This window comes from Cydia amplana, chromosome 9 (genome assembly GCF_948474715.1).
Source record: "Cydia amplana chromosome 9, ilCydAmpl1.1, whole genome shotgun sequence".
NCBI classification, from domain to species: Eukaryota; Metazoa; Arthropoda; class Insecta; order Lepidoptera; family Tortricidae; genus Cydia; species Cydia amplana.
The window spans coordinates 2,140,383-2,164,526 of NC_086077.1; the positions used below are offsets into that span (position 1 = coordinate 2,140,383).

The 24,144-nt window shown below is 42.1% G+C and overlaps 1 protein-coding gene across 1 annotated transcript in view; it reads right to left on the minus strand.

The window, feature by feature from the left end:
- Positions 1–268: 268 nt before the first annotated feature.
- The window catches only part of LOC134650932 (transcription initiation factor TFIID subunit 1), a 58,495-nt gene continuing 34,619 nt past the window's right edge, over positions 269–24,144 (minus strand). Inside the window, exons 19-36 of the mRNA XM_063505887.1 lie at positions 23,489–23,622; positions 22,876–23,044; positions 20,867–20,978; positions 19,313–19,512; positions 18,001–18,085; positions 16,815–16,951; positions 15,611–15,796; positions 14,704–14,940; positions 12,903–13,047; positions 12,013–12,143; positions 11,136–11,298; positions 10,037–10,179; positions 8,190–8,358; positions 7,113–7,169; positions 6,340–6,426; positions 5,292–5,422; positions 2,264–2,365; positions 269–392 (exon numbers count right to left, since the gene is read on the minus strand). Of these exons, the coding sequence (XP_063361957.1) occupies positions 318–392; positions 2,264–2,365; positions 5,292–5,422; positions 6,340–6,426; positions 7,113–7,169; positions 8,190–8,358; positions 10,037–10,179; positions 11,136–11,298; positions 12,013–12,143; positions 12,903–13,047; positions 14,704–14,940; positions 15,611–15,796; positions 16,815–16,951; positions 18,001–18,085; positions 19,313–19,512; positions 20,867–20,978; positions 22,876–23,044; positions 23,489–23,622 (2,463 nt within the window). The 3' untranslated portion in view covers positions 269–317. The remainder of the gene's footprint in view (positions 393–2,263; positions 2,366–5,291; positions 5,423–6,339; positions 6,427–7,112; positions 7,170–8,189; positions 8,359–10,036; positions 10,180–11,135; positions 11,299–12,012; positions 12,144–12,902; positions 13,048–14,703; positions 14,941–15,610; positions 15,797–16,814; positions 16,952–18,000; positions 18,086–19,312; positions 19,513–20,866; positions 20,979–22,875; positions 23,045–23,488; positions 23,623–24,144) is intronic.

Sequence of the window (24,144 nt, forward strand, 5' to 3'; positions counted from 1 at the left end):
GGTGCCGTCATATAGCGGCCGTCTCCATACAAATACTACGACATCCATATTTAGCCGTATTATTTAGTATGGAGACGGCCGCTATATGACGGCACCGCTATCCTAGGAAAACCGATCTTAAGGGATATCGTCCCATAGAAAATTTGAATTTCGCGCCTTTTTTTACTGACAAGATTTGGTTGACCAGCTATAAGTTATGTATATAATCGTGTGTCCAATAGTTGTAATGTAAAATCCTTGTTGTTGTGGCAATAAATGCTTTATCTATCTATCTATCTTGTATTTTAGATTCCAGTAAATGTAAGTTATATTTTAATTTAAAACCATAACCCGTCTTCGGTCTCTTCTTCGCTGTCTGTAACTTGGAGATCATCCTGTATAGCAGGATCAGGCTAAAAAATAAAATAAAATCAGCTTTCATGTAAAGTAAGGACTCTAAGCACGAAGAATTTCATACATCGACCCGTCTGTTCCTATCTCTGTTGCACACGCTATTGCACTATATTGCTGTTGCGCCCATGTGCCGACGGTCGCACTGTGCGAGTGGGACAGCAATCAGATTATGCGCGTGAGATGGAGATAGGAAGTGGGGTGGGTCAATGCGCGAAATTCTTCGTGTTAACGTCCATACTCCCCATCATCAGTGATCATTCGTTTTTTTTTCAGTATGACGTGATTAATGGACGTTACTGATACTAAAATGCCAGTTACGAGTGTATACCGGTATTAACCTGCCAGTTACGGGTGTATACTGATGTTAACCTGCCAGTTACTAGTGTACACCGATACTAACCTGCCAGTTTTCAGGCGGCTCCTCTTTGAACTGCGGCGGGTCTATAGAAGCACCCTCCATCATGGGCGCCTCCATGTGCAAGTCCGGCTCCATTGATGCTGTACACCGATACCAGCCTGCCAGTTACTAGTGTACACCGATACTAACCTGCCAGTTTTCAGGCGGCTCCTCTTTGAACTGCGGCGGGTCTATAGAAGCACCCTCCATCATGGGTGGTTCCATGTGTATGTCCGGTTCCATTGATACTGTACACCGATACCAACCTGCCAGTTACTAGTGTACACAGATACTAACCTGCCAGTTATCAGGCGGTTCCTCTTTGAACTGCGGCGGGTCTATAGAAGCACCCTCCATCATGGGCGCCTCCATGTGCAAGTCCGGCTCCATTGATACTGTACACCGATACCAGCCTGCCAGTTACTAGTGTACACCGATACTAACCTGCCAGTTCTCAGGCGGTTCCTCTTTGAACTGCGGCGGGTCTATAGAAGCACCCTCCATCATGGGCGCCTCCATGTGCAAGTCCGGCTCCATTGATACTGTACACCGATACCAACCTGCCAGTTACTAGTGTACACCGATACTAACCTGCCAGTTCTCAGGCGGTTCCTCTTTGAACTGCGGCGGGTCTATAGAAGCACCCTCCATCATGGGCGCCTCCATGTGCAAGTCTGGCTCCATTGATACTGTACACCGATACCAACCTGCCAGTTACTAGTGTACACCGATACTAACCTGCCAGTTCTCAGGCGGCACCTCTTTGAACTGCGGTGGCTCTATAGAAGCACCCTCCATCATGGGCGCCTCCATGTGCAAGTCCGGCTCCATTGATACTGTACACCGATACCCACCTGCCAGTTACTAGTGTACACCGATACTAACCTGCCAGTTCTCAGGCGGTTCCTCTTTGAACTGCGGCGGGTCTATAGAAGCACCCTCCATCATGGGTGGTTCCATGTGTATGTCCGGTTCCATTGATACTGTACACCGATACCAACCTGCCAGTTACTAGTGTACACCGATACTAACCTGCCAGTTTTCAGGCGGCTCCTCTTTGAACTGCGGCGGGTCTATAGAAGCACCCTCCATCATGGGCGCCTCCATGTGCAAGTCCGGCTCCATTGATACTGTACACCGATACCAGCCTGCCAGTTACTAGTGTACACCGATACTAACCTGCCAGTTTTCAGGCGGTTCCTCTTTGAACTGCGGCGGGTCTATAGAAGCACCCTCCATCATGGGTGGTTCCATGTGTATGTCCGGTTCCATTGATACTGTACACCGATACCAACCTGCCAGTTACTAGTGTACACCGATACTAACCTGCCAGTTTTCAGGCGGTTCCTCTTTGAACTGCGGCGGGTCTATAGAAGCACCCTCCTTCATGGGTGGTTCCATGTGTATGTCCGGTTCCATTGATACTGTACACCGATACCAACCTGCCAGTTACTAGTGTACACCGATACTAACCTGCCAGTTTTCAGGCGGTTCCTCTTTGAACTGCGGCGGGTCTATAGAAGCACCCTCCATCATGGGTGGTTCCATGTGTATGTCCGATTCCATTGGCTCCTCCTGTATACAGAGACCATTAGAATGCAACACAGTTTCCTTTTAACCCCATAATTCCCAGTGTACCTTTAAGAGCCAACAGGAGTGGTCATTTCTCCATACAAACGTACTCGACTGTTTCCTCCGTGGGTTTTGAAGCTAGAGCAATGATTTTTTCAACACAGATTAATATTGTCAATATCTGTGTCGGACCGTTTTGCTTTTTTTGATATTTTTGTTTTTTAAGGCGCTAGAGCCCTTCAAAAATGGCCAAAATGGCCTAATTGACTATGCCGCAATGAGAGGCGTGCTATTCAAAACTGACATCAATTAGTCAAAAAATCAAAACGGTCCGACACAGATAATGTCATAATCATTTAGATTTCCAAATTTGGTTACGATTGGTTAAGTTTTGGAGGAGGAAACAGTCGAGTACGAAACCTCGATTTTTGATATTTTTACGCATGATATGTCGCCTTGTCCTTATCGCACTAGTTTTAGGAGCCGCTTCCGTTAGCGAGACGGGTATATTTACCTAAAATATTTAAATCTTAGCTCCTGTTGGCTCTTAAGTAGGAGCCCAAGAGGAGGAATCCGACGAATAATGTGTTTCGAACCACAGAATAAATAATAGTACTAGGTACAGAAAATTCACACTCAAACAAAACGCGTCTGTTACGATTACGACAGATATGACCGCTAGGTGGCGCAAGCGCCACGCGCGGCATAAGCTAGCCACCAAAATTGGTGTGGGACAGATGTACTTGTAGGTACTTGTTGTGACGCGACAAAATGGCGCAGTGAGCCACGCCTGTTCAAACTTGTAACCGTCAGATTAAGAAAATGCGTAATTCTATCCTGTAATTTCATTCATTAGTCATAAATTCCGTTTGCCTTTTCTAAAATTGTTAAACCTATATCTTTAACATCATCGAACTATAAGAACTATTATCTATACCTATCGTAACGTATTTGAACTATATAAATTGCATATATAATGTCGATGCGACTGAATCAACACATCGTAAGTAGCACTTTACTTGTCTCAATATTTGCAAAATATTATTCTGTAACACTTTTTTTGAGTACGCCAACAAAAAGATACGTAGGTATTACAAATATTTGCTAAGTAAAACGACTATGGTGTCAACAAATATTTTATGAATCGCCAAATATTTACTTTATTTTGTTGGTGGAAGGGAAAAAAATAAAATGCTACTCCAGGGTGCCTAACCAAGATGACAATCGCCTGCGCTACGATAACGAAACACTTTGTGTCTCTCTATTAGTCTTCCATATTAGTGCGACAATGATAGGTACGTTTCGTGCGCTAAGGAGCGTAAACGATTGGTATGTTGGCTACGCACCCTGGGGCCTAGCCAATATAAGTTTTTGGCAATTTTTGGTACAAGCTTTTATCGCTGACTGTACTTTTATTACGACAGACAACTAATACTCATCGAGACAGTTCTAAAAACCCCTAACACAATTAGGTTGCGTTGTTTCATCACAGAGTTCCTATGGCCACCTGTCTCCATCATCAGATCAGCTCGATGGTACCATAATATTGCATTGTCAGCCGATTTATACATGCATGCAAAATTTCAGCTCAGTCAGAAACCGGGAAGTGGATCAAATTTAACTTGCAAAATTTGATTAGGTACAGACAACGGGACAGGTGAAAGTAAATAAAAGCTTGTAATAACAATCGACAATCGAAACTTAAATATTGTATGGAAATAGTGACGTGACGTTTGGTATCATCTTGTCATCTTAGCTAGGCTCTGAATGCCCTTAGAATGGGAAAGGTGTTTGAGTTTGTATTTCACAGAAAATAACTACACTCAACCCCGACCCAAATGGAATAACGTCACCCCGCAGCGCCTCAGTTTGAAAATTGGCCGAACCGAACTATGTACCGAACGGCTGTCGTCTGTCGACATACCTTGATGACAGTAGGGAAGGTGTACTGCGACGAATGCTGGTCGAGGTCGACGAAGTCTTGTTGGGGTTCGACGGGCTCGCTTTATTAGGAACTCTGTACCGAACGGTTGTCTGTCGACAAACCTTGGTGACAGTGGGGATTTGGGTATGGTGTACTGCGACGAATACTGGTCGAGGTCAACGAAGTCTTGCTGCGGCTGGACGGGCTCGCTTCATTAGGAACTATGAACCGAACGGCTGTCGTCTGTCGACATACCTTGATGACAGTAGGGAAGGTGTACTGCGACGAATGCTGGTCGAGGTCGACGAAGTCTTGCTGCGGCTCGACGGGCTCGCTTTATTAGGAACTATGAACCGAACGGCTATCGTCTGTCGACATACCTTGATGACAGTGGGGAAGGTGTACTGCGACGAATGCTGGTCGAGGTCGACGAAGTCTTGCTGCGGCTCGACGGGCTCGCTTTATTAGGAACTATGTACTGAACGGCTATCGTCTGTCGACATACCTTGATGACAGTAGGGAAGGTGTACTGCGACGAATGCTGGTCGAGGTCGACGAAGCCTTGCTGCGGCTCGACGGGCTCGCTTTATTAGGAACTATGAACCGAACGGCTATCGTCTGTCGACATACCTTGATGACAGTAGGGAAGGTGTACTGCGACGAATGCTGGTCGAGGTCGACGAAGCCTTGCTGCGGCTCGACGGGCTCGCTTTATTAGGAACTATGAACCGAACGGCTGTCGTCTGTCGACATACCTTGATGACAGTGGGGAAGGTGTACTGCGACGAATGCTGGTCGAGGTCGACGAAGTCTTGCTGCGGCTCGACGGGCTCGCTTTATTAGGAACTATGAACCGAACGGCTGTCGTCTGTCGACATACCTTGATGACAGTGGGGAAGGTGTACTGCGACGAATGCTGGTCGAGGTCGACGAAGCCTTGCTGCGGCTCGACGGGCTCGCTTTATTAGGAACTATGAACCGAACAGCTGTCGTCTGTCGACATACCTTGATGACAGTGGGGAAGGTGTACTGCGACGAATGCTGGTCGAGGTCGACGAAGTCTTGCTGTGGCTCGACGGGCTCTCGCTTTATTAGGAACTCCGATGTGTCGAACGGCTCTACCATTGAGTCGTCTTCTGTGGTAATAACAATTCAATAAGTTATACCTAACTTGATAACATAATGGAAAAAATTGATTTTTAGGTATATATTACGTCTAACTTGCATCTGACCTTCCAACCCAGAGGGTAAACTAGGCCCGTATTGGGATTAGTCCGGTTTCCTCACGATGTTTTCCTTCACCAAAAAGCGACTGGTAAATATCAAATGATATTTCGTACATAAGTTCCGAAAAACTCATTGGTACAGTCAGCAGCAGAAGATGCTAAGCGGGCGAGGTGTTCAAAATTACCTTGACGCGCTCTTATTCTCTTAACAATAAAGTCGCGTCAAGATTATTTTGAACACCTCGCCCGCTTAGCAACTATTGCGGCTGACTGTACGAGCCGGGGTTCGAACCCGCGACCTCCGGATTGCAAGTCGCACGCTCTTACCGCTAGGCCACCAGCGCTTCAGTTGAGCAGGGATGTTGCGGATGCAGATTATTTGACATCCGCGGACGCGGATATTTAAAGGCTCACATCCGCGGATGCCGATGCGGATGCGGATGTCAAGATTAGGTACTTAAAAAACGTCAAATATTACATTTTTAGTATTTTTTATTAAAAAAAACCGAAACGTTTAGTATTTGAGCAAGAATATAGGTGCGTTATATTTAATAAACAGTAACTTGGCCAACTTTTCTGGATCTAGACGATTTCGTTTAATAGGTAATGACGAAATTACCTAGCACTTACGCCGCCGCTAAGACGTTCCTGTACCGACTTGTTCGACATCCGCATCCGCATAAGCTCCGCATCGATTTTATGCGGATGCGGATGCAGATGCGGATGTTGAAAATAATGCGGAAGTTCCGCGGTTGCGGATGCGGATGCGCAACATCCCTGGTATGGAGATAAAAGTCAGATAAGATAAGAAAAATATTTAAAATTACCTGGGCGCACAGACAGCTGAACCATGGTGTCGTCGTTAGTCTCCACCTCCTCTAGTCCCGAGCTGCCGCTATCCGAGTATTGAAGATCTGCGTCAAGAGACACCACAATAAAGTTATAGAAGAATACTATTGTAGATACGATATCGTTGCTTGTTATGATTACCTGCCTACCTGTTTACCTTTGTGATGATGGGTAGTTTCACCCTAATGTATATCAAACTAGCAATCCACCCCGAATTCGCACGAGTTAACAAATTATAGATAAACCTTCCCCTTAAATCACTGTATCTATTAAAAAAACCGCATCAAAATCCGTTGCGTAGTTTTAAAGATCTAAGCATACATAGGGACAGACAGCGGGAAGCGGCTTTATTTTATACTATGTAGTGATTAAAAAACGCAGTCCTTTAAGGAGCTAATATACCAAAAGTAAATTATAGATAGATTTATTTCTGATTGAAAATCACATGGTATTTTTCCTTATACTAGCAGAAATTCACAGAAACAAGTGGGGGTCAAATAAAATACTCGAAGCGGCGTATCTCCCGAATGTTTCTTAATCATATACAGCATTTTAATATTATTAATACATATATGAGATATAAAGCCCGTAGTAAGTTATTAGAAAGGGGTAAAACAAAAATAAACTAATTGAGACTTGTAAAGTTTTATGGATAAGGGGGTAAAACTATAAAAACATAGTAGTTTTTTTTTAATAGACAAGACACGACAATAATGTAAATATATAAGATTTTGTAAACTTCGTTGTTTACCTTCTTCCAAGCTATTTTGGTCTTTCCTTGGTCGACCCCGCTTCCTTGGCGTAGCACCTGAGAAAAAACAAAATTAGCATGACTTTTTCATTAGAGACAATATACTGAGTCGCCTATCACAGGGTTTACGGATCGCTGTTAGACAACGGCAGACACATGCCATCTTTTAAAGTCAAAAGTGTCATCTGTATCACTACCACCAGTTTGACTCTGACATAAACGCCATCGAGAACGTAATTTACTTTCTATGCATCTCGCTCGTACTCGCATATTAGGGCAAGCGAGATGTATATAAAGTAAATTACGTTCTCGAAAGCGTTTGTCAGTTTTGACACTGCCAATGACTCATGGTAAGGGCTCTGGTGACTTTTTCGGACGGTGCGCTTTCTGTATTATAGACTCTCGGGTGGCGTACTCTTTTCTTCTCTATACTGACTCATCATCATCAAAATCTAAGGCACTTACAGACCTTGGAATTCGGCATGGAAATATAACTCCTGTTACGTGTAATATGGCTGTTACGTCGTCGCCGAAATCTAATATTTAGTTAATTTAATTTTTATATATATTGTTTTTCCTTGTATCTTTTCTTTTATACTTGTAGTTTCACAGTGCCTTGGTTTTATACTGTAATGCTGTGTTACTTATTTGATCAATAAATAAATAAATAAATAACTTAACGAACATGCAAAGGAAAAAAATCTAAATACGGAAAAAAACTGTATATTTGGTGTAAGCTTTGCTGTAAATAAGCAATATTATACCATCAGCTGATGTCCTGGGTGGCTTGTACTTCCTCGGGCGTCCGCGGCCACGTTTCTCGTCGCTTGGGGGAGGTGGTTCCTCAGGCTCGTCGGACTGTTCTGCTTCTAATATCTGTTGCACTCGTTCTATTCGCGTGAGACAGAGACAGATAGTTACCATCAACTGATGTCACGGTGGCTTGTACTTCCTCGGGCGTCCGCGGCCGCGTTTCTCGTCGCTTGGGGGAGGTGGTTCCTCAGGCTCGTCGGACTGTTCTGCTTCTAATATCTGTTGCACTCGTTCTATTCGCGTGAGACAGAGACAGATAGTTACCATCAGCTGATGTCCTGGGTGGCTTGTATTTCCTCGGGCGTCCGCGGCCGCGTTTCTCGTCGCTTGGGGGAGGTGGTTCTTCAGGTTCGTCGGACTGTTCCGCCTCTTCTAACATCTTCTGTTGCACGCGAGCTATGTTCGCCTCCAGTTGACTCACGTTCTCACCGAACTGTTGAGAAAATTATGGGCGCTTTAATGTTTATACTAAGGGTTAAAAAAAGTCTTCAGCACGGAAAACATCCATATCGAAATCGTCCATATACCTGTAAAGTGTTTATTTTCAATTGTTTATAGAAATAGAAATTGTTTATTCGTGGCAAAAACAGGTAAAAAAAGGGAAACAAAAAACAAACTTACGGGGTCCCGTTGTTTCCCATAAAGTTTTAAGTCATAATGTATTGTTTGTCATATTATCATTAGTCATAAAACTGAAACTTTTAACATTTCAGGATTTTCGTTAGGTTATCCTATACCTAGATAGGTTAGGTTTGTTTTAAATCCTGAAAAGTGACGCGTTTCTGAACCAAATGAATTATGACTAACGAAAATTCGGGCAAACAATACCTACATTATGGATTAAAACTGTTTGGGAAACAATAGAGACCCCAAACTTACACATAACATTACAACGCACCAACCAACACTACCAACAAACAGTAGTTTATGCTAATAATAAAGCTCAAGAGAGGGAATTGATTGAAGTTCAATGGCAAGGAGGTATTAAAATAAAATAATAACAACCACAAAACACTGACCTGTTCAAGCGCCTCTTGTGTGACCTTGAGAATGGCCTCGGCCTGCCTCGTGAACTGCGAGTTGAGTCCGTTATAGGCCTTACAGTTGTCCACAATAAGCTGAATGTCGCATACTTGATACTATACTCAAAACTGACCTGTTCAAGCGCCTCCTGTGTGACCTTGAGAATGGCCTCAGCCTGCCTCGTGAACTGCGAGTTGAGTCCGTTATAGGCCTTACAGTTGTCCACAATAAGCTGAATGTCGCGTACTTGATACTACACTCAAAACTGACCTGTTCAAGCGCCTCTTGTGTGACCTTGAGAATGGCCTCAGCCTGCCTCGTGAACTGCGAGTTGAGTCCGTTATAGGCCTTACAGTTGTCCACAATAAGCTGAATGTCGCGTACTTGATACTATACTCAAAACTGACCTGTTCAAGCGCCTCTTGTGTGACCTTGAGAATGGCCTCAGCCTGCCTCGTGAACTGCGAGTTGAGTCCGTTATAGGCCTTACATCCACAATAAGCTGAATGTCGCGTACTTGATACTATACTCAAAACTGACCTGTTCAAGCGCCTCTTGTGTGACCTTGAGAATGGCCTCAGCCTGCCTCGTGAACTGCGAGTTGAGTCCGTTATAGGCCTTACAGTTGTCCACAATAAGCTGAATGTCGCGTACTTGATACTACACTCAAAACTGACCTGTTCAAGCGCCTCTTGTGTGACCTTGAGAATGGCCTCAGCCTGCCTCGTGAACTGCGAGTTGAGTCCGTTATAGGCCTTACAGTTGTCCACAATAAGCTGAATGTCGCGTACTTGATACTATACTCAAAACTGACCTGTTCAAGCGCCTCTTGTGTGACCTTGAGAATGGCCTCAGCCTGCCTCGTGAACTGCGAGTTGAGTCCGTTATAGGCCTTGCAGTTGTCCACAATAAGCTGAATGTCGCGTACTTGATACTATACTCAAAACTGACCTGTTCAAGTGCCTCTTGTGTGACCTTGAGAATGGCCTCAGCCTGCCTCGTGAACTGCGAGTCGAGTCCGTTGTAGGCCTTACAGTTGTCCACAATAAGCTGAATGTCGCGTACTTGATACTTTACTCAAAACTGACCTGTTCAAGCGCCTCTTGTGTGACCTTGAGGATGGCCTCAGCCTGCCTCGTGAACTGCGAGTTAAGTCCGTTATAGGCCTTACAGTTGTCCACAATAAGCTGAATGTCTCGCAAGAACTCCGCTCGGCTGTGGTACTTGTGAGCTGTGAACGGAACAAACTTTATACATCTAAGCGTCATAGTCAAGTTGTCGACTCGACAGTAGGCCAAGGGTATGACGCCATCGCTCGAAAATATGACGTTAATTTTTGATATTTAACAAATTAACATATATCAGTGAAAAAAATAAGGATCAAAGTCAAATGGCGTTCTAACAGTTTTAATATTCTGTCGAATGGAAGTAAATTTACTGTGGCTATGTAACCACTTTTACCATGACAGTAAATCTCTATACACTCTATTCTGTTTGCTTCGGCCTAACATTGATGTCACGTTCTTGTTCAAAATTCAAGTTCAGCAACAAGGGGTCGTCCAGAAATCATGTGATCGTTTAGTGGGGAGGTGGGGGGTAAGAAAAATATCACGAAAGATCACGATTGGGTTAGAGAAGATATCACGTGTATTTTTTTTTTCAAAGCGGGAAAGCCAAAAACTGAAAACGGCAAAAACAAGAACTGTCACAATTTGCGGGAGCTATGAGACGTTGCCTCAATCATCCGCCATTGCTATCAAAAACGAATGGCCAAATATGATCACATGATTTCTGGACGACCCCCAGCGTTCATCAAACACGGATTTATATCTGAATCCCTAAAGTCTTTTCTCCTCTCTTTGCATTCCCTAATATTGTTTGTCATAATGATCAGTTGTCCTAACACTAAAAACCCTAATTTTGGTTTCCCTAATTATTGATTGCTTATCCTAATGTTATTAAGCATATTTTGTTTTTTGCGAGGGTCGCAGTTCTAACCCTAACCTAACCCACTTTTGTGGCAGCAAGTTCTAAAACCTAACCATTTTTCAGAACCTTACATTATGGAAAATAATCGTTATGACAATTGAACGTTAGGGCATGTGCCCATTAGGACAAACCAGTTAGAGCAGTGACTTTAGGACAAACGTTGTTAGGGATTCAGAATGACACCCATCAAACACTAACCTTGTATCTTCTTCCCCATAGTCTCCATGTCTATGGGCTTCTTAATAACGTTGTAGTAGTCCTTGACTTGTTTCTTATTGACCGGCTTGAGGAACGGCCAGGCTTCCGGCATCACCTTGAGCTTGGTAGTCAGTAAGTTTTCCAGAATGAACGACAGCGCCACCTGCAGGAAAATGTTTGTCAACCACCGCACTTAAAAAGACGCACGTGCCTGAGCAAATTCTTGTGATTAGTTGTTAAAAGCAGACCCGGGCTCGTTACTACATAGTATAAAACAAAGTCGCTTCCCGCTGTCTGTCCCTATGTATGCTTAGATCTTTAAAACTACGCAACGGATTATGATGCGGTTTTTTTAATAGATAGAGTGATTCAAGAGGAAGGTTTATGTATAATTTGTTAACCCGTGCGAAGCCGGGGCGGGTCGCTAGTAAATACTAAAGTCAATTAGTATGTAGCATAGAGCGTCATTTTAATTTCCACCCGAGAACGCGTCAATATGAAAAGCATGAGGCAAAAAGAGGCCCAAATAGGGTAATTCGCCAGTAACTGGCCATCAGCCAATAACTGGCAACCCTAAACTAAAAATGGATTCTATTCACCTATGAACAGAATTCATTTTAGTATAAGATAAGGTTACAATAAGTGGCCATCCTTCAATAACTAGCCACTATACTAAAATGAATTCTGTTTATAGGTGAATAGAATTCATTTTTAGTTTAGGGTGGCCAGTTACTGGCGAATATATATAACTGTATGTGGTCTAACAAAAAAAAATATTCAAGACTCAAAGAAGACTAATAAAAAAAATCATAATATACTTTCTTCAAGTAGAGCCAAGCAAAACACAGCTTTATTACGTTAGCATAAGTTCCATTACCTGATCATTGTCGTCGAGCAGCGGATTGATTTGTTTTTCCAATTTCATCAGCTGTTCCTCTTTCTCTGCCAGTTTCTCCACGCATCTCTGCAGCATCCGTTGCGCCGCCACCGTCAAACTACTGGTCGCACCTAGGGCAGACAAGTTTAACCTCTAGCCGCCCAGAGACCTATAAAAAGGTCACCTGTTCCATTCTAATTTGAACCTTATTTTTGACAAGTCAAAGTTGAATTTTCATTGGCAAGCTTTAACGTCTGGGTGGCTAGAGGACAAGTACTAATAGGTGCCTAGCCTAGCACCAGACCCCCTAGGAATTGATGACCCTACCGCTAGTCATGTTTTCATAGAAATTTTACATTAATGAGCGTTTTCCAATAAAAAAATACATTTCATTCATGTCTTCAAAATATTGACTTCTTGGGCTCATTTTACTCAGAATCATTTGTACATGAATACCCCTACCCCTCATACATGAATAAATGTGTCCCAAGATTTCCTTCCCAGATCGTCTCATTTTTGTATGAATATTTTTTTTATTTGTATGAACGTGACGCACAGGAAATATATTTTTTCATACAAAATTTTGGGACACGTTTTTTCATGTATGAGGCGTACAAATGATTCTGAGTAAAATGAGCCCAAAAAGTCAATATTTTGAAGACATGAATGAAATGTACATTTTTTTTGGAAAACCCTCTAATATTGACATGGTCACACTTGTCATTGCAAATACCATGCAGATTTAGCTTGGTCGGACTCCAAGGGTCTGATCTAAGATTACACACGCAACAACAAGGACTTTGAATTAAGTGTTCCTTTTGCAAACCGATAGCAAGTTCAACAACCAACCATAAGGTCGCGGTAGCATATTGTAAAGTGAGCCGTATTACCGTTGTACAAGGTCGAGTTTTCCACAATCTGGTTGACGTCGGCGAGGAAATCCTCTCGGCTATGGTAGTGCTTTTGGCGCAGATTGTCACGGATCGTCTGCAAGTCCATCGGGCGAGATATGATGTGGTAGTAGTCCGCTACCAACTAGAAAAATAAAAATATATAAATAAATGTCAATAAATATACATTACATAGTCAGTTAAAAAAAGGTAGATGCTGCATATACTGTCTCATTTCAAACATAGACAGAGAGAATCATACTAATCTTTCTCTTACACTAGTACTAGCACACAAGAAAAGGATGAGTATAGTTTTTTTGTTCTTATTTACTGACAATTTGGTTCGACCAACTATAGCTAAGCACGTCTTCTTTTAACAGCGACCAGAGTGATCAGGACTCTGTTCTTTTTTATTAAAGTGTAATAGAAAAGGTTGCACGTCAGGTAAATCTCGCATATGCCTGAGCACATCTTCTAATAGCGATGATAAAGTAACCAAAGGATCAGTTATTCGTCACTCGGCAAGTCGTATCACGAAGTAGTCACAAGAATTAATTATGCGTCACAAGTCTTCAAAAATTAAACTTACCTTAGGATTGACAGGTAACAAGAAGGGTTGAACATCAGGTAGATGCCGCATGTGACTCAGCACATCCTCCAGAAGCGAGGACAGAGTGACCAGTGGGTCAGTCCTCCTTCGTTCAGCTGGTCGTTTAACGAAGTAGTCACAAGACTCGATATTGTGTTACACAATAAAGTTGGAATATTGGGTAGTAAACTGAGGGATATCCAGTAGTCTTTCAAAATTAGACTTACCTTAGGATTGACAGGTAACAAGAAGGGTTGAACATCAGGCAGATGCCGCATGTGGCTCAGCACATCCTCCAGAAGCGCGGACAGAGTGACCAGTGGGTCAGTCCTCCTTCGTTCAGCTGGTCGTTTAACGAAGTAGTCACAAGACTCGATATTGTGTTACACAATAAAGTTGGAATATTGGGTAGTAAACTGAGGGATATCCAGTAGTCTTTCAAAATTAGACTTACCTTAGGATTGACAGGTAACAAGAAGGGTTGAACATCAGGCAGATGCCGCATGTGGCTCAGCACATCCTCCAGAAGCGAGGACAGAGTGACCAGTGGGTCAGTCCTCCTTCGTTCAGCTGGTCGTTTAACGAAGTAGTCGCAGGACTCGCTGAGTGTGCCGCGGCGCTGCTGCGACCGTCGTTTTAGCTCGATGTGTTCTTAAATCAAACTTACCTTAGGATTGACAGGTAACAAGAAGGGTTGAACATCAGGTAGATGCCGCATGTGGCTCAGCACATCCTCCAGAAGCGAGGACAGAGTGACCAGTGGGTCAGTCCTCCTTCGTTCAGCTGGTCGTTTAACGAAGTAGTCGCAGGACTCGCTGAGCGTGCCGCGGCGCTGCTGCGACCGTCGTTTTAGCTCGATGTGTTCTTAAATCAAACTTACCTTAGGATTGACAGGTAACAAGAAGGGTTGAACATTAGGTAGATGCCGCATGTGGCTCAGCACATCCTCCAGAAGCTAGGACAGAGTGACCAGTGGGTCAGTCCTCCTTCGTTCAGCTGGTCTCTTCACGATGTAGTCGCAGGGTGTCTTCTTAAATCAAACTTACCTTAGGATTGACAGGTAACAAGAAGGGTTGAACATCAGGTAGATGTCGCATGTGGCTCAGCACATCCTCCAGAAGCGAGGACAGAGTGACCAGTGGGTCAATTCTTCTTCGGTCAGCTGGTCTCTTCAGGATGTAGTCGCAGGGTGTCTTCTTAAATCAAACTTACCTTAGGATTGACAGGTAACAAGAAGGGTTGAACATCAGGTAGATGCCGCATGTGACTCAGCACATCCTCCAGAAGCGAGGACAGAGTGACCAGTGGGTCAGTCCTCCTTCGTTCAGCTGGTCGTTTAACAAAGTAGTCGCAGGACTCGCTGAGCGTGCCGCGGCGCTGCTTGCGACCGCCCGGGCGATTCTCGCTGCGGCGGCCGCCGCCGCGGCGTTTCAGTTCCTCGGCGGATTGCTAAGGACACAATAAAACATAAATCAACCGATAAATAGACACAGGTTCAATGATTCATGTCTATGTTACATATCATCAAATCTCAATACATCATCATTCATCATTATCAATTCAGTTTTTTATCGTCCGCAATCATACAAGTTCACTTGTCTTGTTAGCCAACTTATGAAATGCAATTCATAAAGAACGCGTTTGTATAAGTACAGCGCCCGAGTTGAGGTTACGCATACAACATGTGTATCATATAATGACAATGGAATTTCGGAATTGTCTCCTTTTTTCGCAGGGACAGTAAGTTCAACAATCGATTGCAAACTGATTTAAAATCTCTTAAAGATATTTGCTTGAATATCGTGCACTTAAATACCATCTTTATCGTTCGTTTATTTTCTATCATATATTGTAACTGTGTGTAATCATTAAGCTCAACTCTCTTTCCGACATACGTAACGTAAGCCATTCCGACTTAGGGTCGATTACACCAAACTGTTCGTATCGTTAAAGAGTTCGCTAAATTTTTATGTATGGAAAGTTTCATAGTAAAGCGCCGGGGTGCGCCGGCTGACGTTAATCAGTCTGTCAAATGTGGTTGGTGCAAACTGGCCCTTATTGCCACGGTCGTTATGGCCAATTTTGCAAAGTAAGGAGCAGCCTAAATATTTGTGCTTACCTTCATAACCTTACTGGGCAGGGTGAGTTTAACCCCGTCGACGTATCCGGTGTCTTCTTCATCCGGTTCCGGAATGGGCTCGACGTCCGTTTCCGGGGGGGATGAGGGGCCCCCTCCCATGGACCCGGTGTACAGAGGGCACGCTTTGTTCGTACGCATGTGCCCTACTTGCCCGCATGCACCGCACTGGGAATAAAAAACCGGCCAAGTGCGAGTCGGACTCGCGCACGGAGGGTTCCGCACCATCAACAAAAAATAGAGCAAAACAAGCAAAAAAACGGTCACCCATCCAAGTACTGACCCCGCCCGACGTTGCTTAACTTCGGTCAAAAATCACGTTTGTTGTATGGGAGCCCCACTTAATCTTTATTTTATTCTGTTTTTAGTATTTGTTGTTATAGCGGCAACAGAAATACATTATCTATATATATATATATATGTATATATATATATATATATATATGAAAATTTCAACTGTCTAGCTATCACGGTTCGTGAGATACAGCCTGGTGACAGACGGACGGACGGACGGACAGCGGAGTCTTAGTAATAGGGTCCCGTTTTTACCCTTTGGGTACGGAACCCTAAAAACAAATAGATAATAGTTCACTTCAATAGGGTATGTATGTATGTATGTATGTAAACACTTTATTGTACATAAGACAGGTTAAGATACAATTAAAAGAAAGTATACAATGTACAAAGGCGAACTTATCCCTATAAGGGATCTCTTCCAGTGAACCTTTGAGCAATTGAGAGTAGACAAATTAAAATGACAGACAAACGAACACATGTACTGAAAAGCAAATTATGGTTCAATTATTACCCAAGTAAATAATTAAAACCTTATATGATATTCCTTCGCGCCTACATTTTTCAAATTTGCCGCCTTTTTCTACTGACAAGATCTGCTTGACCGTCTATATATGAAACACTAACATGTGACGTCACAATCAAATTACCTACTCTTTATAGTTTTATACGGGTTTTAAAATAGAAATTGTGTCTAAAAATAACTGCTATCTACGTTTCTCTGTTAATCTTCTGATGCTTTATTTCCTGCATGGTGTAAAATAAATTATTTTAAATACTTACAGTCAAATACCCTATTCACTGATCATTTGTAAGCCTTGCGGCATCGAAATAACGTCTGCCATCGTTCAATTAGTAAGTGTTTTACGAAAATGAACCGTATGACTATTACCTTAAGCTTCAAGTCGGGTTTCAGTTTAGCGCGCCGTCGTGATGGGGTGTGCAGGTCCGGTTCCTGTTTGATCTGACCTAAAGGTATGAGTCCCGGTGACGCCGATCCGAAGTCGTTTGATGACGACATACTCATGCCTGTTACGACATAAGACAAAATAGTTATTTTCGATACAAGTGCGAAAAAGAAAAAAATCGAAACGAGTGGCGATAAATTAAAACACGACCGAAGGGAGTGTTTTAAATCGACACGAGTTGCGAATTACCTATTCGCACGTGTATCGAACAACGTTTTACAGTACATATGGCACTTTAAAGTTTCGACATACGCACGGAAAGTGCTATTTTACGCACTAGTGCGGAAAAGTAGCCTCATATGTACTGTAAAATATTTTATTGCACATATATTCAGAAAGGCCTTCACCCGATGAGGGACCCACCACAATAGTTATTTGTACAACAAGAGATCAAAGTTTGATATTTCTTCGAGTGCTTATTTTGAGTCCCGTGCAAGCGAAAGATTCTATAGTAGATTCACGAGCGTAGCGAGTGAATCTAATTTAGAATCTTGAGCGTAGTAAGGGACTCAAAAGCGCATGAGATGTAAATAACTTTGATCTCGTGTAGTTCATAAAACTTTTCACCTCAGCAGTGAGAACATATTAGAGAACCCGAAAAATGTATTCCTTCTTCATCACTTACCTCTATTCACTCCTGTTTTCTTAAGATATTACCAACAATTAAGTTTTCACCTCAGCAGCTCGAACAAGGGTACTTTGCTACTTAAAAACAGTGAGCAAAATGCGATTTTGCTCACTGTTTTTAAGTAGCAAAGTACCCTTGTTCGAGCTGCTGAGGTGAAAAAAATATTTTATTGGACATATATTCAGGAAGGCCTTCACCCGATGAGGGACCCACCACAAATAAATAATCATATATAAATCAAATTGAAATAAATACTTACACTAGTTATAGTTAAATGCTTGTAAAAAATGACATTTGTTGTAATACGTAATGTAATGTATCGAATTGGACTTTGGACGAAAGGTTTTTGTATACTTTGTATATTCAGCAAGAAGATATTGATTGTAGACGAGATGCAAAGTTTAAGAAAAAGTCTTTATTGAGTCTTACTAAATTAAATCTTTAAATTTAGTTGAAAAAAGCTCTCTTGAAAATACACTCACTGTCAGTATTGAATACGCCAGGTGTCGTGACATTGCCGGCCAGTCTTTCTCTCTCCTGATTTCGTTTGATACGCCTCAGTTGTTCCTAAAACAAAATACGAGTACATAGCATGGTGGCTATTCATAAATTACGTCATATCAAATTAGGGGGGGGGGTCTGGACATCGGATGATGGTAGCATGACGTAGGAGGAAACGGGGTCATTCGAAGCATGATTTTTGGATGATTTTAGAGGGGGAGGGGGGGGGGAGGGGGGGCAAAAATCGTCAAAAATAGATGACGTAATTTATGGACAGCCCCATAGTACAAAAAATAATCGACATACGAAATTCAAAATCAGTGACGCCAAACGATAAACTACATTAATTTTCTACTCGTCGACTGTAATGATTGAATTAACATTTCGTATACCAAACTCTAATTGGGTACATTTCGTGTATGGGCTCAACTACAATATTCATTTCGAAACGGTTTAGTCAACTATAATCAAACTGACCAATCACAGCTCGCCGCGGTCAAGAGGACGAAACAAAACAATAGCTCAAATTATTTATTTATTTCAGGTTGTATAGTAGAAACAATTGCTTTCATGGCGTTAGCCCGGATAGCTGAAAATGCCGGTTCGAATCTGGCCTTCACCACTGAACCGGACTTTTTAGGGTTCCGTAGCCAAATGGCAAAAAAACGGAACCCTTATAGATTCGTCATGTCTGTCTGTCTGTCTGTCTGTCTGTCTGTCCGTCTGTCCGTTTGTCTGTCCGTCCGTATGTCACAGCCACTTTTCTCCGAAACTATAAGAACTATACTGTTGAAACTTGGTAAGTAGATGTATTCTGTGAACCGCATTAAGATTTTCACACAAAAATAACACAGAAAAAAAAAACAATAGATTTTTGGGGTTCCCCATACTTCGAACTGAAACTCAAAATTTTTTTTTTCATCAAACCCATACGTGTGGGGTATCTATGGATAGGTCTTCAAAAATGATATTGAGGTTTCTAATATAATTTTTTTCTAAACTGAATAGTTTGCGCGAGAGACACTTCCAAAGTGGTAAAATGTGTGTCCCCCCCCCTGTAACTTCTAAAATAAGAGAATGATAAAACTAAAAAAAAATATATGATGTACATTACCATGTAAACTTCCACCGAAAATTGGTTTGAACGAGATCTAGTAAGTAGTTTTTTTTTTATACGTCATAAATCGCCTAAATACGGAACCCTTCATGGGCGAGTCCGACTCGCACTTGGCCGCTTTTTTCTTTAATATATGACATATATTTCAGTTTATAGTTTTATAGTTAAAAGCCTACCTGAATTCTCCTCTTCTCTCGTTTCATCTCCTCCTTCTGAGTTTCATCCATAGTAGCGAACTGTCGGATGAAAGCGTCATCTTTAGTTGACCGGATTTTGGTGTAAGCCTCTATAACGGCGGCCTTCCGTACGAACTCGACGCGGGTGTAACGTTGGCCGGACGCGTTGCGGAATGTCCGGACTATTCGGAGGACTCGACCTGGGAAAATAAGTTTATGGCAAAAATTTCATTTTTGGTACAAGCTTTTATCGCTGACTGGACTTTTCTTTCCACAGGCAACTAATACTCATCGGCACAATTCTAAAAACCCCTAACACGATTAGGTTGCGTTGTTTCATCTCAGAGTTCCTATGGCCACCTCCTGTCTCCATCATCAGATCAGCTCTATTTCATAATAATATTGCGTTTTTGTATAAATATACATGCATGCAAAATTTCAGCTCAATCGGAAACCGGGAAGTGGATCCAATTTAACTTGCAAGATTTGATTACAGACAGACAGGTGAAACTAAATAAAAGCTTGTAAAAAAAGGGGTATCTCAAGGCGTATACAATATTATTATCTGGATAATAGTTTGATGTTATCCTAGGCAGTGTTATTGACACACATTGTATATGATACACGGCTGTCCCGAGTCATGTAAGTCCTTCATGAATCGCACGGTCTAGTAAGAGTAGTAAGCGAGAAAGGGAACGCGTTATTAGCGTCATGTATATTCTTTATTCAGGCAAACACTAAGTATAAGTTTACAGCTATAGCCAAGACACTTATACTGTTAATAGATATGTAGTCAGTATGATAAAATTAGTACACTTGTATTACACACATTATACACTTTTCGAACTATCTCTAGAATTAAACATAGTTAAGTACATAGTAAGTATTACTAAGTTACATAGAGATTAAAAAAAATCTGATATTAAGTAACATAGGTTTAAAAAAATCCTGATAGTACGTTGTAGGGACGGCCACTTGTCTGCGAATATGTCTGCGTTTTGGACTGTAGCTATGAAGTTGTTTAGTAATTCTATTGCTCGGTACGTGGGTGCGTTTGAACCGTGATAGGTGCGAACATATATTGGGCTAGCTATCTCACGGAGCGGAGCGAGTGCGGCTTAGAACGCACTGCGATCAATTTTTTGCGGTTTCAGTCTTGCAAGTGCGTGCACTATGAAGCATGCCGCACGTTACACTTTTTGAGGTTCTGAAACCGCAAGAAATTAATCGCAGTGGGTTCTACGTCTGGTATAACGTTCGCTGTCAAATATCGGTTTGGAATACCTATTTTGTGCCCTGGTCCTAAAACGTGATTGACATTTAACCGCCAGTTTTATAATTGACCTCTAATCGGCCGTTAAAAGTATAAAACAAATGAAAACGTCCAAAAATATTTCTCTTTACGTTGTAAAATAATACTCAATTAGTGTAGTGCCTTATTGACAACTGACAATTGATTAATTTACGGCTTGACATGGCCTAAATGATAAATTGAAAACTATACCGGTGTAGCTTTATTTGACGATGATATACCACCTTTTATCTTATCTATACCTTGACTGGAAGTCTGCTGCTGATCCTGTTGGTTGATCTGAGGCTTCTTGTCTTGGCCGAGAATCATCTTCCTCAGCTCGGCTCTTTCAGCTTCCTCCCTTTCCATAGACAACTACAACATTAATGTCGGATTAGTATTAGTAGGTAAGGTGGAAGCCTTGGTAGCCTAGCGATAACAGAGGGCCTACCGCGAATTCGTACGTAAGTGTGACAGGGAGGCAACACGTCGAACGTGGTTCGCGGTAGGCCCTCAGAGCGTGCGATTTTCCACCAAGGATCCGTAAAGTGGATTCGTGAGTGAATTTTTCACCTCAGCAACTCGAACAAGGGTACTTTGCTACTTAAAAACAGTGAGCAAAATCGCATTTTGCTCACTGAGTGAGACAAAATGAGCAAAATGCGATTTTGCTCACTCAGTGAGCAAAATGCGATTTTGCTCACTGTTTTTAAGTACCAAAGTATTTGTTCGAAATGCTGAGGTGAACATTTAATTGTTGGTATATCTTAAGAAAACATGAGTGAATAGAGGTAAGTGATGAAGAAGGAATACATTTTTCGGGATCTCTAATATGTTCTCACTGCTGAGGTGAAAAGTTTTGTGAACTACACGAGATCAAAGTTATTTACATCTCGTGCGCTTTTGAGTCCCTTACTACGCTCAAGATTCTAAATTAGCTTGCACGGGACTCAAAATAAGTACTCGATGAAATATCAAACTTTGATCTCTTGTTGTACAAATAACTATACCAGTCGTTCGTAGGTAAAGGAGAATGTCGTGAGCGCTTCGCCTAGCAGCAGTCATGGGTCTGAACCGCAACAACACGCAACAATTAATTTTTGAAAAATTGTGTAGAATTTACATAATCATCACAACACAAATCTCCTGAAACAAGATAAGAGATTCGCACAGCATATTATCTCGCGCGGGCATACATAGATTACTTTACACGGCATTTGCAAACCTACAGGTTTTTTTAACTTCCGATGCGGAATAAAGAAAGTGACCAACCTGCTCTGTTGTTTTCTTATTAGCGAGCATGTTTTCGAGATTCTTGCCCATTTCTTCCATATCTGATTCTTCACTGACAGAACTCTCGGCCTCGTCCGTACTAAGCACCTCGGCACTCGCCAGCACCCGATTTTGATTACTATCTGACTACATGTTTCTTCGTTTTAAACGTAATGTAAGAAGGCACACGACGACCTGACGAAATTCGGCTACTCATTCTCGAGTACAAACTAAATATCTAAATACCGCCTAAACCAGGAATACAATTTTTCTGCATTTTTTGCCATTTACTATGTAAATATGTCTCAAAAAGAAAATACTCTTATGATGTCGATACGACTATTTGTTTAAGCGCGAGGTATCACACTCCTCCATTTTTGAAAATTTCCAAAAACGGGATCGACGAACAATTTTCCAACACACCAACCTGTTCCGTAGTTTTCTTGTTAGCCAGCATGTTTTCGAGATTCTTGCCCATTTCTTCCATATCTGATTCTTCACTGACAGAACTCTCGGCCTCGTCCGTACTAAGCACCTCGGCACTCGCCAGCACCCGATTTTGATTACTATCTGACTACATGTTTCTTCGTTTTAAACGTAATGTAAGAAGGCACCAACCTGTTCCGTAGTTTTCTTGTTAGCCAGCATGTTTTCGAGATTCATGCCCATTTCTTCCATATCTGATTCTTCACTGACAGAACTCTCGGCCTCGTCCGTACTAAGCACCTCGGCACTCGCCAGCACCCGGTTTTGATTGCCATCCGACTACATGCTTCTTTGTTTGAAACGTAATGTAAGAAGGCACCAACCTGTTCCGTAGTTTTCTTGTTAGCCAGCATGTTTTCGAGATTCTTGCCCATTTCTTCCATATCTGATTCTTCACTGACAGAACTTTCGGCCTCGTCCGTACTAAGCACCTCAGCACTCGCCAGCACCCGGTTTTGATTGCCATCCGACTACATGTTTCTTTGTTTTAAACGTAATGTAAGAAGGCACCAACCTGTTCCGTAGTTTTCTTATTAGCCAGCATGTTTTCGAGATTTTTGCCCATTTCTTCCATGTCTGATTCTTCACTGACAGAACTCTCGGCCTCGTCCGTACTAAGCACCTCGGCGCTCGCTAGGACTCGGTTTTGCAGCTCGAATATACGCTGGCATTCTTCTTTATATCTGTAATGAGTATTGTAAATTTTAAGAATACTTGATGTAATATTATTATTTTTTAACCAGTGTGTAACCGCCATACGATAAATAAATCAATAATAAAGTAGGTTTTCATGTTAGGCTTGTAGTTATTCTGATATATGATTTTATGCGGCAAAACATAAGGCTCCCATTATAGCCTAGGAAGTATTTATTGTAAAAGAAAAATCGCCTAATTTATCATAAAATGTGTCTGAAATTATGCCCACGCCAATTCCTGGGATTAGTTGCCAAGCGGACCCCAGGCTCTCATGAGCCGTGGCAAAATGCCGGGACACCGCGAGGAAGATGATGATGATGATTTGAGTTATAATTTAGTAAAAGATAACACAACACAAGCCTTATTGAGCTTACTGTGGGACTTATAGTCAATTTGTGTAAATAATCTTCAATAATATTTTTTTTTTTTACCTTTCTTGATGTTCTGCAATGGAGAAGCGATTTCCTCTGGAGAACTTTGTCATGCCTTCCTCACCCGCCTTTGCCTTCTCGGTAGATAGCGTTCTGACTACGTCTATGACTTCCCATCGAGATAGTTTCTTGATCTGTCAATAAAGATGGGCTCAAATAAGTATATACAAAAGGATACAGGTTTGTTAATGTAATGCTTATGATCGACTCCGGTCAGTTGTAAAAGACATTTGACTGGATATATTTATCCTCCTAAGGCCTGGGCATCGAACTAAATAGGTACTGTAGGTCTGGACCTACAGTACCTATTTAGTTCGATGTAATTTAAACCATGTTCAATTGGAACAGAGGCGCTTTTGCTTTGTTTCGTTCAATTTTGAAATAACGCAAAATCAGCTATATTTCCTACAATTTAGGTTCAAATTTCAGTGGCAAATTTCAGTGACAAACCTCTTCCTCAGGAACTCCAAATTTCCTCAACAGCGCCTTAGCATTGTTCAAGCTAAGCCTCCTCAAATCCGCATCCGTCCCAGTAACAGTCCTCTTAGGCTGAGCCTCGTCAGTAGGCTGCTGAGTGGCCTTATTAGGTACGCGCACGTCGAAGCCATCGCACCCGGTCCGATCAGTTGACATTTATAGCACTACATACTCAAACT